The 17,701-nt window shown below is 49.8% G+C and overlaps 1 protein-coding gene across 2 annotated transcripts in view; it reads right to left on the reverse strand.

Moving 5' to 3' along the window:
* The window catches only part of LOC137540712 (NXPE family member 4-like), a 124,875-nt gene extending 115,543 nt beyond the window's left edge, over window positions 1-9,332 (reverse strand). For both annotated transcript variants that reach the window (XM_068261836.1, XM_068261835.1), the window contains exon 1: window positions 9,175-9,332. In XM_068261836.1, coding sequence (XP_068117937.1) covers window positions 9,175-9,185 — 11 coding nt within the window. In that variant the 5' untranslated portion in view covers window positions 9,186-9,332. The remainder of the gene's footprint in view (window positions 1-9,174) is intronic.
* Window positions 9,333-17,701: the final 8,369 nt, after the last annotated feature.

Genomic DNA, 17,701 nt, shown 5'->3' on the forward strand with positions numbered 1-17,701 from the left:
AAAACTACACAGCACGATTTTACAACTGCACAGCGTACGCTGGGAATATGTTTTACAACTGGAACTATATAGCGCGTAGAAGTTTACGTGCATAATGTCAGCTGTTTTTGGCCTATATAAGCTTTGCTCAACAACACTTGCTTCAGAATAGTTTGAGACTGCGCAAGTGTTATTTGTTTGTATGTGTCCTTGACATTTTTCAGCTGTTTTTGGCCTGTGTGTATTTTTTCATAGTTTTTTTTAAGTAGTAATTAAATTGTGTTGGTCATATGTACTATGCCAAGCAACCATAACGTTTATTGATTGTATATCGCTGTAGGCAATGTAACATGTGGATACTGCGTAGTGTGACTTGTGTTGTGTGCTGTGTAATGTGTGTGGTATGAATACATACTGTGAACTTAGATGGTATAGTTAATCAAATGTGATTGCTGACATAAACTTTTAATGTAAGACATTGAGAAGCTGCAGCACACTGCTGGGGACACTGCGAAGCTGCAGCACACTGCTGGGGACACTGTGAAGCTGCGGCACTCTGCTGGGGACACTGTGAAGCTGCGGCACTCTGCTGGGGACACTGTGAAGCTGCGGCACTCTGCTGGGGACACTGTGAAGCTGCGGCACTCTGCTGGGGACACTGTAAGGCTGCGGCACTCTGCTGGGGACACTGTGAAGCTGCGGCACTCTGCTGGGGACACTGTGAAGCTGCGGCACTCTGCTGGGGACACTGTGAAGCTGCGGCACTCTGCTGGGGACACTGTGAAGCTGCGGCACTCTGCTGGGGACACTGTGAAGCTGCGGCACTCTGCTGGGGACACTGTGAAGCTGCGGCACTCTGCTGGGGACACTGTGAAGCTGCGGCACTCTGCTGGGGACACTGTGAAGCTGCGGCACTCTGCTGGGGACACTGTGAAGCTGCGGCACTCTGCTGGGGACACTGTGAAGCTGCAGCACTCTGCTGGGGACACTGTGAAGCTGCAGCACTCTGCTGGGGACACTGTGAAGCTGCAGCACTCTGCTGGGGATACTGAAGCTGCAGCACACTGCTGGGGACGCTGTGAAGCTGCAGCACACTGCTGGGGACGCTGTGAAGCTGCAGCACACTGCTGGGGATGCTGTGAAGCTGCAGCACACTGCTGGGGACGCTGTGAAGCTGCAGCACACTGCTGGGGACGCTGTGAAGCTGCAGCACACTGCTGGGGACGCTGTGAAGCTGCAGCACAATGCTGGGGACGCTGTGAAGCTGCAGCACAATGCTGGGGACGCTGTGAAGCTGCAGCACTCTGCTGGGGACGCTGTGAAGCTGCAGCACTCTGCTGGGGACGCTGTGAAGCTGCAGCACTCTGCTAGGGACCCTGTGAAGCTGAAGCACTCTGCTGGGAACACTCTGGGGAGCTGCAGCACACTGCTGGGAACACTCTGGGGAGCTGCAGCACTCTGCTGGGGACGCTGTGAAGCTGCAGCACTCTGCTGGGGACGCTGTGAAGCTGCAGCACTCTGCTGGGGACGCTGTGAAGCTGCAGCACTCTGCTGGGGACGCTGTGAAGCTGCAGCACTCTGCTGGGGACGCTGTGAAGCTGCAGCACTCTGCTGGGGACGCTGTGAAGCTGCAGCACTCTGCTGGGGACGCTGTGAAGCTGCAGCACTCTGCTGGGGACGCTGTGAAGCTGCAGCACTCTGCTGGGGACGCTGTGAAGCTGCAGCACTCTGCTGGGGACGCTGTGAAGCTGCAGCACTCTGCTGGGGACGCTGTGAAGCTGCAGCACTCTGCTGGGGACGCTGTGAAGCTGCAGCACTCTGCTGGGGACGCTGTGAAGCTGCAGCACTCTGCTGGGGACGCTGTGAAGCTGCAGCACTCTGCTGGGGACGCTGTGAAGCTGCAGCACTCTGCTGGGGACGCTGTGAAGCTGCAGCACTCTGCTGGGGACGCTGTGAAGCTGCAGCACTCTGCTGGGGACGCTGTGAAGCTGCAGCACTCTGCTGGGGACGCTGTGAAGCTGCAGCACTCTGCTGGGGACGCTGTGAAGCTGCAGCACTCTGCTGGGGACGCTGTGAAGCTGCAGCACTCTGCTGGGGACGCTGTGAAGCTGCAGCACACTGCTGGGGACGCTGTGAAGCTGCAGCACACTGCTGGGGACGCTGTGAAGCTGCAGCACACTGCTGGGGACGCTGTGAAGCTGCAGCACACTGCTGGGGACGCTGTGAAGCTGCAGCACACTGCTGGGGACGCTGTGAAGCTGCAGCACTCTGCTTGGGACGCTGAGAAGCAGCAACACACTGCTGGGGACACTGTGCCAATGCAGAGCACTGCTGGGGACACTGTGCCAATGCAGCACACTGCTGGGGACACTGTGCCAATGCAGCACACTGCTGGGGACACTGTGCCAATGCAGCACACTGCTGGGGACACTGTGCCAATGCAGCACACTGCTGGGGACACTGTGCCAATGCAGCACACTGCTGGGGACACTGTGCCAATGCAGCACACTGCTGGGGACACTGTGAAGCTGCAGCACTCTGCTGGGGACACTGAAGCTGCAGCACTCTGCTGGGGACACTGTGAAGCTGCAGCACTCTGCTGGGGACACTGAAGCTGCAGCACTCTGCTGGGGACACTGTGAAGCTGCAGCACTCTGCTGGGGACACTGTGAAGCTGCAGCACTCTGCTGGGGACACTGTGAAGCTGCAGCACTCTGCTGGGGACACTGTGAAGCTGCAGCACTCTGCTGGGCACACTGCTGGGGACACTGTGAAGCTGCGGCACACTGCTGGGGACAATGTGAAGCTGCGGCACTCTGCTGGGGACAATGTGAAGCTGAGGCACACTGCTGGGGACACTGAAGCTGCGGCACACTGCTGGGGACACAGTGAAGTTGCGGCACCCTGCTGGGGACACCGTGAAGCTGCGGCACTCTGCTGGGGACACCGTGAAGCTGCGGCACTCTGCTGGGGACACCGTGAAGCTGCGGCACTCTGCTGGGGACACCGTGAAGCTGCGGCACTCTGCTGGGGACACCGTGAAGCTGCGGCACTCTGCTGGGGACACCGTGAAGCTGCGGCACTCTGCTGGGGACACCGTGAAGCTGCGGCACTCTGCTGGGGACACCGTGAAGCTGCGGCACTCTGCTGGGGACACCGTGAAGCTGCGGCACTCTGCTGGGGACACCGTGAAGCTGCGGCACTCTGCTGGGGACACCGTGAAGCTGCGGCACTCTGCTGGGGACACCGTGAAGCTGCGGCACTCTGCTGGGGACACCGTGAAGCTGCGGCACTCTGCTGGGGACACCGTGAAGCTGCGGCACTCTGCTGGGGACACCGTGAAGCTGCGGCACTCTGCTGGGGACACCGTGAAGCTGCGGCACTCTGCTGGGAACACCGTGAAGCTGCGGCACTCTGCTGGGGACACCGTGAAGCTGCGGCACTCTGCTGGGGACACCGTGAAGCTGCGGCACTCTGCTGGGGACACCGTGAAGCTGCGGCACTCTGCTGGGGACACTGTGAAGCTGCAGCACTCTGCTGGGACACTGTGAAGCTGCTGCACTCTGCTGGGGACACTGTGAAGCTGCTGCACTCTGCTGGGGACACTGTGAAGCTGCAGCACTCTGCTGGGGGCACTGAAGCTGCAGCACTCTGCTGGAGACACTGAAGCTGCAGCACTCTGCTGGGGACACTGTAAAGCTGCAGCACACTGCTGGGGACACGGCAAAGCTGGGACATGGTATGTGCTGGAGCTGCCATAGAGGTAAAGGGGACATTTCGCCTAGGGCCTCTGAGTTCTGCAGGGGCACTTGCACTGCTGGACCCCAAGTTGCCTCTTCCTCCTCCTGCACCCCAGGTTCCCCCCCACGGAACATGTATTTACATGGTGTTGTTGGCCTTTTACAGATGCTTGAATGTGCTTGATCTCATAAATTAGTATTTATGACATTTAAAAAGTATGAATAATCCTGGACTATTTCCGTTCATCTCTTTTTTTGTAAATTTTTGTTGTTCTGAGGCAGCGCCTCAGTGGCTGGCCTCTATTATGGGGGCTGCATCTCTACTCCTGCTCCATTGCAACCAAAGCAAAACAACAATGCAAAAACAGCAGAATGTATACAAGCACTGAATAATTCAATTAGAAACACTGGGAATTTTTATTACACACTCCGCGTAATAAATTATGTGCGCAATAAGTTATCGATGCGCAATCAATTAAATAAGCCTCCTGGACGTAGAAGCTACGTCCAGGAGGCCATGTGCACTCCCGGGCTCTCCTGCGGCCGATCAGGCGCGCTCCCGGCCGCCGATCGTTAGCCCAGGAATCAATCAATCGGGACATGGTGCCCGATGATTGATTCCAATCCCCTGAAGAAAAAGCGAAGGCTTCTCTCGGAAGCCTCGCTTTGTCTGCCTCTTGCGTCCCCCTACAACCCTCTAAGCGTACATGTTACGCTTAGAGTGATGTCATGTAAACAAACTCATGACTTAAAAACTACATTTAGAAGTAAAACTACATCTAAATGTTAAAAAAAAAAAAATTACACATATATTTATATTAAAAAAAAATTAGTATTTACATCCCACCCTCCCAAAAATACTGAAATAAAATGTATGATTAAAAAAAAAAAAAGCATTACAATAAAAAAAAAAAAAAAACGTAAAATATTTATCTAAGGGTCTAAACTTTTTAAATATCAATGTAAAGATGAAATATTTCTATTTTTTTTAAATTATAAGCTTGAAAATAGTGATGGATGCAAAACGGAAAAAATGCACTTTTATTTCCAAATAAAATATTGTCGCCATACATTGTGATAGGGACATAATTTAAACGGTGTAATAACCGGGACAAATGGGCAAATACAATATGTGGGTTTTAATTATGGAGGCATGTATTTTAAAACTATAATGGCCGAAAACTTAGAAATAATGAATTTTTTCTCTTTTTTTTATTCTTCTATAGGCTAATGAATGGGAGGTGAACATTGTTTGGATGCTTAAAGTGAAAACAACTGAGGGCTGAAGTGGTTAATTATGCGCGCAATGACCTAATTCCAAACCAACGTTCTTTATTGTTTCACTACTGACCGCTATCTAATTAACACATATTCTAATATATAGCGCGTGCAGCGTTACGCCGTATGCGCGTTATGAAATAGCGCTGTTTAGTTAAGAACCCTCCAAATCTGTTACCTCAGCTTGGCTACAAAAACGCATGCAATCAACACAATACAGGCAGTACCCTACTTACAAGCAGGTTCCGTTCTGGGAGATTGTTTGTAAGTTAAATTGGTTTGTAAGTTGAGCCCTGTGTTAAACATAGTAAAACGTGGATAAATGATTTACTTTTAGACAAGTCTGGATCTGGATGTATAGTATAAACCATGTTTTTTGGTTGTTTTCAATGTGTGTTTGAAGCCGATTTCAGACTACCGGCTGCGCTAGACCACCAAAAACAGGCCTTCAGGGATTACCGTGTTAATATGCGGTAATCCCCATCTGGCAGCCAGCCAAGGAGGAAGTTAGGTTCACTTCCTGCTGGCCAATTAATGATGTGCACAGAAGCAAATTGTTAAACTATGCTTCCGCGCATGCACGACGCAAAAAGCTGCATCGGTGTGGTACAGTAACAATATCCCACTGCATGGGCCCGGTGGGAAAGGGCCCTAAAGTGTTTAAAACTACAAAGGGCGTTCATAGTGTTTTGAACTACTTACAACAGTTTACACGATACTGTAACATGTAGCCTCCATGGCGTTCTGATTCCCCAGGATTTCCGTGCAAAAAGTGGTTCAATTAATTTCCAATAATTTTCAACCTTTTTTTTTTTCCAATCAATTTTTTTAAAAATATTGAATTCAATACAGGTTATTGTATTGAATTCAACTTAAAAAAAAAATGTTTGCAGTGAGATGTTGATGCTGTGTGACCCTGGTGTCATCAACGCTGATCGGCGGGGGACATGTCATCGCTGAGGGAGAAGCAAAATCCGTACACGGACATGGAAGACGGCACTGGGGAAGCTATCAGAGGTACGTGACGAGGGATCAGCACGCCAATGGTGAGTATAAGACCCAGATGTGAAGGCAGGTGTATAGGGAGCCATATGTAGCCAGGTGTCAGGGTAGCCAGGAGTGTAGCCAGATGTCAGGGAAGCCAGGAGTGTAGCCAGATGTCAGGGTAGCCAGATGTCAGGGTAGTCAGGAGTGTAGCCAGATGTCAGGGTAGCCAGATGTCAGGGTAGCCAGGAGTGTAGCCAGTTATGGGTAGCCAAGTGTGTAGCCAGGTATATAGGGTGCCAGGTTTAGCCAGTTATAGGGAGGTAGGTGTAGCCAGTTATAGGGTGCCAGGTGTAGCCAGGTATATAGGGGAGCCAGGTATATAGGGTGCCAGGTGTAGCCAGGAGTATAGGGTGCCAGATGTCCCCTCCCTCCCGATCTCCCCCCTCGATTCTCACTTTTGGGCTGGGGGATCCCCCTCTGTGGGTGGGGGTTCCCCCTTCTGTGCGGTGTATTTTGGGCTGGGGAATCCCCCTCTGCGGGTGGGGGGATCCCCCTTCTGTGCGCGGTATTTTGGGCTGCAGGATCCCCCTCTGCGGGTGGGGGTTCTCCCTTTTGTGCGGCGTGCGGGTGGCCTCTACCCCTCCCCCCATCCTCACTCCCCCTCCCCCCTTCCCTGTCTAAGCCCTTTGAGCAAATAGAACTACTCACCCAGGGGCCCTCTCCAGCGCAGCACTTCTTCCTCCATTGCGGAAGTCCCGTCTGTTTACAGTTACATTACGAGACTTGGTGACGTCACCAAGTCTCGTAATGTAACTGTAAACAGACGGGACTTTGCGATGGAGGAAGAAGTGCTGCGCTGGAGAGGGCCCCTGGGTGAGTAGTTCTATTTGCTCAAAGGGCTTAGACAGGGAAGGGGGGGGGAGAAGCGAGGATGGGGGGGGAGGGGTAGAGGCCACCCGCACGCCGCACAGAAGGGGGATTCCCCCCACCCGCAGAGGGGGATCCCCCAGCCCAAAATACCCCGCACAGAAGGGGGATCCCCCCACCCGCAGAGGGGGATCCCTCAGCTCAAAATACCCCGCACAGAAGGGGGATTCCCCCACTCGCAGAGGGGGATCCCCCAGCCCAAAATACCCCGCAGAGAAGGGGGATCCCCCTGCTCGCCCTAGCACATTCTCTCCCTAGGGATTCCCTAGGGAGAAGCATGCAGCAGCCAGCAGAGGCTGCTGCAGCGCTGCAGATCACAGCGTGAGAGGGGAAAGTGCAGGACAAGCTGAGCTCGTCCAGAACATTTCCAGCAAGTTTTCTTTGGACGACCTCAGCTCGTCCAGAACGCTAGGAAGGTTAACAACAAAAATATGTAATAAAAAAAACCTGTATATTTTGCAGGGTTGCTCGTAAACTATGCCAGTGCGAATCTACGCATCGTAGTCCGCAACTACGCATCGTAGTTCATAGACAAAGTTTAAAAACATCGCGTATGTATTTCCGCGTATTCGTAGTACCACCAATCGAAGCATCGCCAGCTACTCGTAGTTGACGTATGTATTGCGAAGTCAACTACGCGTGTGGTAACTGCGTCTATAGGGATCATTGCGCAAGCGCAGAAACATTATTGCCCTTCTATACGTATACAATTCCGTATTGGAAGGTGGAATGTACGCATATATTAGTTCACCCATGCGCATATTTAGCGGATTATTGCAGAAATTTTTGTGCATAAGGGCATAAGCGTCCGCATACACTACAATGAAAAAGAGAATAAACCATCCTGCACTAGAAGAAAGGGCATCTGCTAATACAACCAAAGTTTCCTTAAAAACCACATCTTTATTCCACTAAATTTAAAATGATCAAAGATATAGAACTTTCTTCAAGTTTAGCACCATGTAGTGGCTTCTTGAGTTTCCACAGTAGGAGTGGAACCAAGAGGCCACTATGGAGCGTATGTCACTTCCTTTGTTTACTCTTTCAGGGGTCGCATCATAGGCGTATCATAGTACGCATGCGCACAAGTGATTTTTATGCCTCACACGGGTTTGCGGACGCATGCGCACATACACATTACCAGGAGTGGGAAGTGACGTATGGCGGCGTGACGTATGCGGAAGCTGGAGCAGACGCCCGGCACTATTAAAAGACCCGATGATGGGCCTGACACCATGCACGGAGCCTCGGAAGAAGCTCATTTTCAAGCAAAATGGCCTTCAGGCGGACCGCTGCTCCCACACTGCCCCACAACAAGAAACAGAAAGGGTATGTTACGCATGTATGCATAGAGTTCATAGATCTATATGTATGATCTGAAAGATTTTATGCAATAAATGACAACAGATTGGACCTATACATGTAGTGCTGGATGATTTATTCTCTTTTTCATTGAAATGTTTTGATGTTCACTTCAGCATCCTGAGCACACGGAAGGTCAATATACCCTTATCCTTATCCTTTTATACCTGGGAACCTTCTCCATAATTGTCCCATGGTCGCAGTGCCAGTCTCTCTTCTTTTTTTTCTCTCCTTGATTTGTCCGCATACACTACACTTCGCACTACGCAAAGCTTCTGTATTTTAACGCGTAGTCTACGAAATGCAAACGTAGCGAAGTTTCTGATTTCTAAACCGTAGTTTGCGAAGCGTAATTGCGTAGAACTACGCGTAGTTCCAGCGTAGTGAAGTTGACTGACTACGACCATCCCTGTTATTTTGTACACAAAGACAACATTGTTTGTATCTCTGAAACATTGTAACGCGAGTCATTTTTGTAAGTAGGGGACTTTGAGCCCTTTTCCACTGCTGTCTATGCCCGCGATTGCGTACTCGCAAACAGTAATTTCCACGAACCAAGATTGCACACAATCACGTTGATAATTGTGCAGCCTGACGCTTACTTGCAGGTGAAAAACGACACACAGTAGTGGTAAACGAGCATCGCGATTTACTTGTAAATTCGGGGTAGTATACTCGGTACTAGGGAAATAAATCTTGTCTTTCAATCACGTCAGATAAACCATACATCAGAACAAGCCAGTTGTTCTGAAAGAAGACTGTTTTCCAGCATGTGTGTGCTAAGCCTCTATAACGGACCTTGCACAGTATAATAATAATAAGTGACATTCAGAATACAATGGCACAAAGTTATGCATAGCATGAAATGCCAAAACAATATTAAAAAAACAAACCATCATACCTTAAAACCATTTTCCAGCTCTGTCACTTCTAGTCACTCCTCTGCTCTTTTCTTCTCACTACGGCTCTTCAGGTATTTTATTGCTAGTGCCAAATTGCAGCATGTAAGGCACATGAGGTGGCTCCTGGATGCCTTCACAAAAACGAGCCAGCTGAGTCTGGATGATGACTGCTCCGCCCGCTCATCTAGCTGTGTTTTCTATATGCAGCTAGAAATAAGGAAGGGGTGTGAAAACAAGTCTTACAGGCTAAGCCAGCATTGTAAATTAACCCTTATCACACAACTACTAAAGTACACCTGAAAGGTGCTTGGAGAAAACGTAATGCTTTTGTAACTAAACAGACCTGACCTCAGAATTTCGTCTCTGCTCTAAAAGATAAGCAAAAGCATAATAATGTTTCTTTGTTACAGCTGATACAAATCCTGCAATATAACTGCAGTGTGTCTACTTCCTGCTTTCATGGAAGCAGACATAGGGCCTGATTCACAAAGTGGTGCTAACAGTTAGCACGCTGGTGGAAAGCCCTTTATCACGCCTAAACTCAGTGTAGGCATGATAAGTTTAGGTGTGATAAGTTTAGGCGTGATAAGTTTAGGGGTGATAAGTTTAGGGGTGATAAGTTTAGGGGTGATAAGTTTAGGTGTGATAAGTTTAGGTGTGATAAGTTTAGGTGTGATAAGTTTAGGAGTGATAAGTTTAGGCGTGATAAGTTTAGGGGTGATAAGTTTAGGTGTGATAAGTTTAGGTGTGATAAGTTTAGGTGTGATAAGTTTAGGTGTGATAAGTTTAGGCGTGATAAGTTTAGGGGTGATAAGTTTAGGTGTGATAAGTTTAGGCATGATACGTTTAGGTGTGATAAGTTTAGGCATGATAAATTTAGGCGTGATAAGTTTAACCACTTGATGACCCACCCTTTACCCCCCCTTAAGGACCAGCGCTGTTTTTACTGATCTGTGCTGGGTGGGCTCTGCAGCCCCCAGCACAGATCAGGTAGCAGGCAGAGAGATCAGATTGCCCCCCTTTTTTCCCCCCTATGGGGATGATGTGCTGGGGGGGTCTGATCTCTTCTACCTGCTGGGTGTTGCACCTCAAAGCCCCCCTCCGCGGCGAAATTCCCCCCTCCCTCTCCTACCTGCTGCCCCCCTGGCGATCGAGGCTGCACAGGACGCTATCCGTCCTGTGCAGCCAGTGACAGGACGTCCCCTGTCACATGGAGGCGATCCCCGGCCGCTGATTGGCCGGGGATCGCCGATCTGCCTTACGGCGCTGCTGCGCAGCAGCGCCGTACAAATGTAAACAAAGCGGATTATTTCCGCTTGTGTTTACATTTAGCCTGCGAGCCGCCATCGGCGGCCCGCAGGCTATTCACGGAGCCCCCCGCCATGAATTGACAGGAAGCAGCCGCTCGCGCGAGCGGCTGCTTCCTGATTAATTAGCCTGCAGCTGGCGACGCAGTACTGCGTTGCTGGTCCTGCAGCTGCCACTTTGCCGACGCACGGTATAAGCGTGCAGTCGGCAAGTGGTTAAGCACCAACTGGGTTAGCACCGCAGTGCACAGCTGATCAAAAGTTTTGCGCTAGCAAAGTCTGGTGCACTTTGCATAGAGTTTAATGGCGCTGCTTTGCGTGTGGGACTTTGTGCGCGATCTAAACTTATCTAAACTTATCATGCCTAAACTTATCATGCCTAAACTTATCACGCCTAAACTGGCTTTTCACCAGCCTGGTGCAATGGTTATCACGCCTAAAGTCTCTAACTAGGTTAGCACCGCTTTGTGAATTGAGCCCATAGGGTTAACATCCTGTGTTAAATTAGCTGATCTGCCGAGGCAGCCAGCTGACACAGCTGAGAGATCAAATTACACTCCTCCTGATTAGTCACAGATGAGGGGGATTTCGGCAGGCTAAACTCTCTAAATACATACAGAGTGCATTTCTTTAGGTTTCCCTTTTGTCCTGTGAAAAGGTTCAGGTCCACTTTAAAAAAAAAAAGAAAAAAAAAGAGCCTGATCAATAAAGTGGTATACTTAAACAATTTATCTCACACTCTTTTTATGATGCAGGCGTGTCGCCTCAAATATGTACATTGTAAGCTGTTACACTGTGCTTACATTCTTACTAAAAAGGTTACAGGCAGGAACACTCATTCATTTGAGTGCCGCTATACTCACAATGTAAAATATCCACTAGGGGCTTGATTCAGTAAACCGTGAAAACTCATATCACAGCCGTTTTCGCGTGCATTTGCTTTTTTGCGCACGATAACAAATCATGCGCAATCACGATTTTTCACGCGAAAACGGCTGTGATACTAGTTATCATGGTTTAACCGCATCCATGGCCCCATGAGAGTTTTGTATCTATTCATTTGTACCCTTTTACAACTGTTATTGTAATGGTTATTTACTGCTATTTGTTGCCTCTCTGCTGGTGCGCTCCTCCTGTCTCCGTCCCAGCTGAGGTGAGTGTCCTAGGTGAGTGCGCTCCGCTGCAAACACTCTGCATGGGTGCTGGAGAGCACATTTTACAGAGAAAGCGAGAGAGACGGGGTGGGGGTTGTCTCAATGGAGATCTTACCATCAAGAGTGATCACTAGTTTTGATTTTGGATGGAACTTGATCAAGATTTGATCTGGCAGGTATGTTCAGGGCTGGATTTGTGGGCAGGCCCCGAGGCCAGTTCCTAGGGCGCTGGGCAGCTTGGGGCGATTGCTAGTTACCCCGCTGATGCTGCCTCCCAGCCTTGGTGGCCTGCCTACACAGACGTGCACTGCCCGTCGCCCGCCTGCACAGATCGTCTGCACTGCCGCCCCATCCCGTCCCTCTATTCCCGCTGGCCGCCCGCACTGTCAGACTTCCCGATGAGCGGTGACACGCAGGGATGAGAGAGAAGAGCCATGTGCTGTGTGTCACGTCCTGTATTCAGGAAGTATATGGAGCATCACAGCACATGGCTCTTCTCTCTCTCATCCCTGCGTGTCACCGCTCATCGGGAAGTCTGACAGTGTGGGCGGCCAGCGGGAATAGAGGGCGGACTGACAACTCATGGGGCCCCCGGGCAATAGGAGAATATGAGGCCCCCATACCAGTGTTTCCCACCTTTCACGTTTTATTTTTACAGACTAAGATATAATAATTTACTGACAAAAGTAAATATGTTATATCTTCTGTGAACGCAATCTAACTCTTATGGTATGATCTGCGCTTATGTGAACTATCGATTTTTACTGCAATCCTTCTGTGAACGCAATCTAACTCTTATGGTATGATCTGCGCTTATGTGAACTATCGATTTTACTGCAATCTGTGAATATTCTGAAGTGCTGTAATACTTTGCATTTTACTATAGCTAAGTGACTGGCTTTGTATATTCCATGAATTAGTCTGCTCTCCTCTGGCTCCATGCTAATTTGGCCCCAACACCTATAGACAATCAAGCAGCTTCCTGCTTAATTACCTGAGTTACTGTGATCTGCTACAGGCTGAGCTCATTCCCTCACCTGCATCAGTCAGGCTACAATCAGGCCTGCTAAGCATAGGCTTATCAGGCTTACTATATAAATGCAACTCTCAGTCGATTAGACCTTGGTCGATTTATGCACCGGTATTTCAAAGTACACCGGTTTCTAAGTACAAAGAGAACAACCGAATTACACCAGAATTAAGCCAGAAGGAACAGACACAAGACTTTAGCAATCTGATTCACGGTTAGTGCAATAATGTTGTCTCTGCTCTTCACGATTAGCCTGCTTTCCCCTGCTATTCTCAAATCTGTACACTCACTGCATCATCCTGCTGTCAGCAACACGCTCTACATTTCTCCCTCTCTTTTATCATCTCCACAGGTTGCTTCTCACGAAACTTTCTTATTTATACAACCGCGCTATACATTTCATACTCCAACTACCCATAAATCTAAATCCCACCCTATCCTCCGCTCTCTCTGCCTCCTATTACTCCTTGCTGCAGGTGACATTTCACCAAACCCCGGACCCTCTCTGCCGGCTCGCTCCTCACTCTTGCACACTAATTGCACTGCAAACAGCCAACCACATGCACACCGAAACTGCCACAACCTTATTAATATTCCTCTTCTCCCCCCTCCTCCCCCACCTATCTCTGCTGCTCTCTGGAATGCCCGCTCAGTCTGCAACAAACTTCCTTTCATCCATGACCTTTTCAATTCCAACGCCTTCACCTTCTTTGGGGTCACAGAAACATGGCTGACGCCTTCTGACACGGTCTCACCTGCCGCCTTCTCTTATGGGGGATTCCACTTTAGTCACACGCCTAGAAGTGGGAATAAACATGGCGGTGGTGTGGGCATTCTTTTCTCTGATAGATGCTCCTTCAAGCCACTCACCCCCATTCCTTTTCTTTCTCTACCTTCCTTTGAAGTCCATGCAGTCCGTCTATACTCTCCCTCTAACCTCCAGATCGCAATAACCTACCGCCCTCCTGGCCCTCCTTCCTTCTTCCTAGATCACTTCTCTGCCTGGCTCCTCCAGTTCCTGTCCTCCGATATCCCTACCATCATTATGGGCGACTTTAACATTCATGTTGACACCAACAATTCTGCCGCCACTAAACTTCTGTCACTTACTTCCTCCTACGGCCTGTCTCAGTGGTCCACTGCTCCAACTCACTCTAATGGTCATACACTTGACCTCATATTCACTTGTCTCTGTTCTATCACTGATTTCACTAATTCTCCTCTCCCGCTCTCTGATCATAACCTACTAAACTTCTCTCTCTCCTCCTCTTTTCCTACCACCCTGCCTCAAGCACGCTCATATACACGCAGGAACTACCGCAACATAGACATGCAATCTGTCTCTGATACCTTGGCACCTCTCCTCACACAACCATTCACTGACCCTGACTCAGCAGCTGCACACTATCATTGCTCAATCACGCAAGTCATGGATGAAATCGCACCCCTCACCAATGTCCGCCCGCACCGTGTCAGTCGCCAACCCTGGCTGACCAAAGATACTAAACAGCTAAAGGGGTGCTCTAGGGTAGCTGAACGCCGTTGGAGAAAAACTAATACTAATGAGTATTTCATTACTTACAAAAAAGAGTTGAACAAGTTTAAAACCGCTCTCTCTTCTGCAAAACAATCATACTTCTCCTCCCTCATATCCTCCCACTTGCACAATCCAAAGCGCCTGTTCAGTACTTTCAACTCCCTTCTCCGTCCACCCCCTCCTCCTCCTTCTTCATGCTTATCAGCTGAAGAATTTGCAACATACTTTACAGATAAAATTGCAAAAATCCGTAGTGTGTTTTCCACGCAGACATCAAACTCCATCTCCACTCCTCTTGTTGACTGCTCTCTTTCCAGTTTCTCTCCACTCTCTGAACATTCGCTCTCTTCCCTTATCTCCAAATCCCATATAACCACCTGTTCTTTGGATCCTATCCCATCACATCTCATTCCACAGCTATCCACTAGTGTTGGGCGAACATCTAGATGTTCGGGTTCGGGCCGAACAGGCCGAACATGGCCGCGATGTTCGGGTGTTCGACCCGAACTCCGAACATAATGGAAGTCAATGGGGACCCGAACTTTTGTGGTTTGTAAAGCCTCCTTACATGCTACATACCCCAAATTTACAGGGTATGTGCACCTTGGGAGTGGGTACAAGAGGAAAAAAAAATTAGCAAAAAGAGCTTATAGTTTTTGAGAAAATCGATTTTAAAGTTTCAAAGGGAAAACTGTCTTTTAAATGCGGGAAATGTCTGTTTTCTTTGCACAGGTAACATGCTTTTTGTCGGCATGCAGTCATAAATGTAATACATATAAGAGGTTCCAGGAAAAGGGACCGGTAATGCTAACCCAGCAGCAGCACACGTGATGGAACAGGAGGAGGGTGGCGCAGGAGGAGAAGGCCACGCTTTGAGACACAACAACCCAGGCCTTGCATGAGGACAAGAAGCGTGCGGATAGCATGCTTTGTACCACCATGCAGTCATAAATGTAATAAAGATAAGTGGTTCAATAAACAGGGACCACGCGGCAACGCTAACCCAGCAGCAGCACACGTGATGGAACAGGAGGAGGCGCAGGAGGAGAAGGCCACGCTTTGTGAGACACACAACAACCCAGGCCTTGCATGAGGACAAAAAGCGTGCGGATAGCATGCTTTGTACCGCCATGTAGTCATAAATGTAATAAAGATAAGAGGTTCAATAAACAGGGACCACGCGGCAACGCTAACCCAGCAGCAGCAGCAGCAGCAGCACACGTGATGGAACAGGAGGAGGCGCAGGAGGAGAAGGCCACGCTTTGTGAGACACAACAACCCAGGCCTTGCATGAGGACAAAAAGCGTGCGGATAGCATGCTTTGTACCGCCATGTAGTCATAAATGTAATAAAGATAAGAGGTTCCATAAACAGGGACCGGCAACGGTAATCCAGCAGCAGCAGCAGCAGCAGCACACGTGATGGAACAGGAGCAGGCGCAGGAGGAGAAGGCCACGCTTTGTGAGACACAACAACCCAGGCCTTGCATGAGGGCAAGAAGCGTGCGGATAGCATGCTTTGTACCGCCATGCAGTCATAAATGTAATAAAGATAAGTGGTTCAATAAACAGGGACCACGCGGCAACGCTAACCCAGCAGCAGCAGACGTGATGGAACAGGAGCAGGCGCAGGAGGAGAAGGCCACGCTTTGTGAGACACAACAACCCAGGCCTTGCATGAGGGCAAGAAGCGTGCGGATAGCATGCTTTGTACCGCCATGCAGTCATAAATGTAATAAAGATAAGTGGTTCAATAAACAGGGACCACGCGGCAACGCTAACCCAACAGCAGCAGACGTGATGGAACAGGAGCAGGCGCAGGAGGAGAAGGCCACGGTTTTTGAGACACAACAACCCAGGCCTTGCATGTGGACCAAAAGCGTGCGGATATAGCAGCAATGCTTTTTGCCGCCATGCAGTCATAAATGTAATACAGATGAGAGGTTCAATAAACAGGGCCCGGAAACGCAACACCATCCCAGATGTTCATTGGTCATGTTACTTGGTTGGGGTCCTGGAGTGTTGCGTAGTCATTTCCAATCCAGGATTGATTCATTTTAATTTGAGTCAGACGGTCTGCATTTTCTGTAGAGAGGCGGATACGCCGATCTGTGACGATGCCTCCGGCAGCACTGAAACAGCGTTCCGACATAACGCTGGCTGCCGGGCAAGCCAGCACCTCTATTGCGTACATTGCCAGTTCGTGCCAGGTGTCTAGCTTCGATACCCAATAGTTGAAGGGTGCAGATGGATGGTTCGACACAGCTACGCCATCTGACATGTAGTCCTTGACCATCTTCTCCAGGCGATCGGTGTTGGAGGTGGATCTGCACGCTTGCTGTTCAGTGGGCTGCGGCTGCATGGGTGTCAGAAAATTTTCCCACTCCAAGGACACTGCCGATACCATTCCCTTTTGGGTACTAGCTGCGGCTTGCGTTGTTTGCTGCCCTCCTGGTCGTCCTGGGTTTGCGGAAGTCAGTCTGTCTGCGTACAACTGGCTAGAGGAGGGGGAGGATGTCAATCTCCTCTCTAAAGTCTCCACAAGGGCCTGCTGGTATTCTTCCATTTTGACCTGTCTGACTCTTTCTTCAAGCAGTTTTGGAACATTGTGTTTGTACCGTGGATCCAGAAGGGTATAAACCCAGTAATTGGTGTTGTCCAGAATGCGCACAATGCGTGGGTCACGTTCAATGCAGTCTAGCATGAATTGAGCCATGTGTGCCAGAGTCCTACCTCATCATCCTCTTGTGAGCGTTGTGATAGTTGTTGTGATGCATCATAGTCGTCACCTTCCTCCTGGTCTGCTTCTGCTGACCATTCGCGTTGAATTGTGGAAGTCCAACGTGCACCGCTCTGGCCCTCGTCAGTGGTGGCATGAAATTCCTGCTCCAACTCCAGCTGTTCCTCCTCCTCTTCTTCGTCATAGCTGCTGGGGCCAGCGTTCCCTGAGGCGGATGGCCTGATGTTGGTACCATCACGCTGATCGTTTTCTCCTTCAGATTCCCCCAGTTGCATCATGACAGCTGTTTCCTTGATTTTTAACATCGACCTCTTCAGTAAACACAGCAGTGGTATGGTAATGCTGACTGAAGAGTTGTCACTGCTCACAAGCAACGTGGATTGCTCAAAATTTTGGAGGACTTGGCAGAGGTCCAACATGTTGGCCCAATCGGATCCACAGAAGCTTGGCAGCTGGCCGGATGCGCCTCGGTACTGCGCCGTCATGTACTGGACCACTGCACTCTTCTGCTCGCAAAAGCGGGCTAGCATGTGCAGCGTAGAATTCCAGCGCGTAGGGACATCACACAGCAAGCGATGGTGGGGGAGATTGAAGCGCTCCTGCATCTTGGCGAGTGCCCCCGAAGCAGTACTGGAATTTCTACAATGTTTGGACACTCGACGCACCTTCAACAGCAGATCGGGCACGCCTGGGTATGTCCTCAGGAACCGCTGAACTACTAGGTTCATCACGTGCGCCAGGCAAGGGATGTGTGTCAGC

This window comes from Hyperolius riggenbachi, chromosome 12, assembly GCF_040937935.1.
Source record: "Hyperolius riggenbachi isolate aHypRig1 chromosome 12, aHypRig1.pri, whole genome shotgun sequence".
Classification (NCBI taxonomy): domain Eukaryota; kingdom Metazoa; phylum Chordata; class Amphibia; order Anura; family Hyperoliidae; genus Hyperolius; species Hyperolius riggenbachi.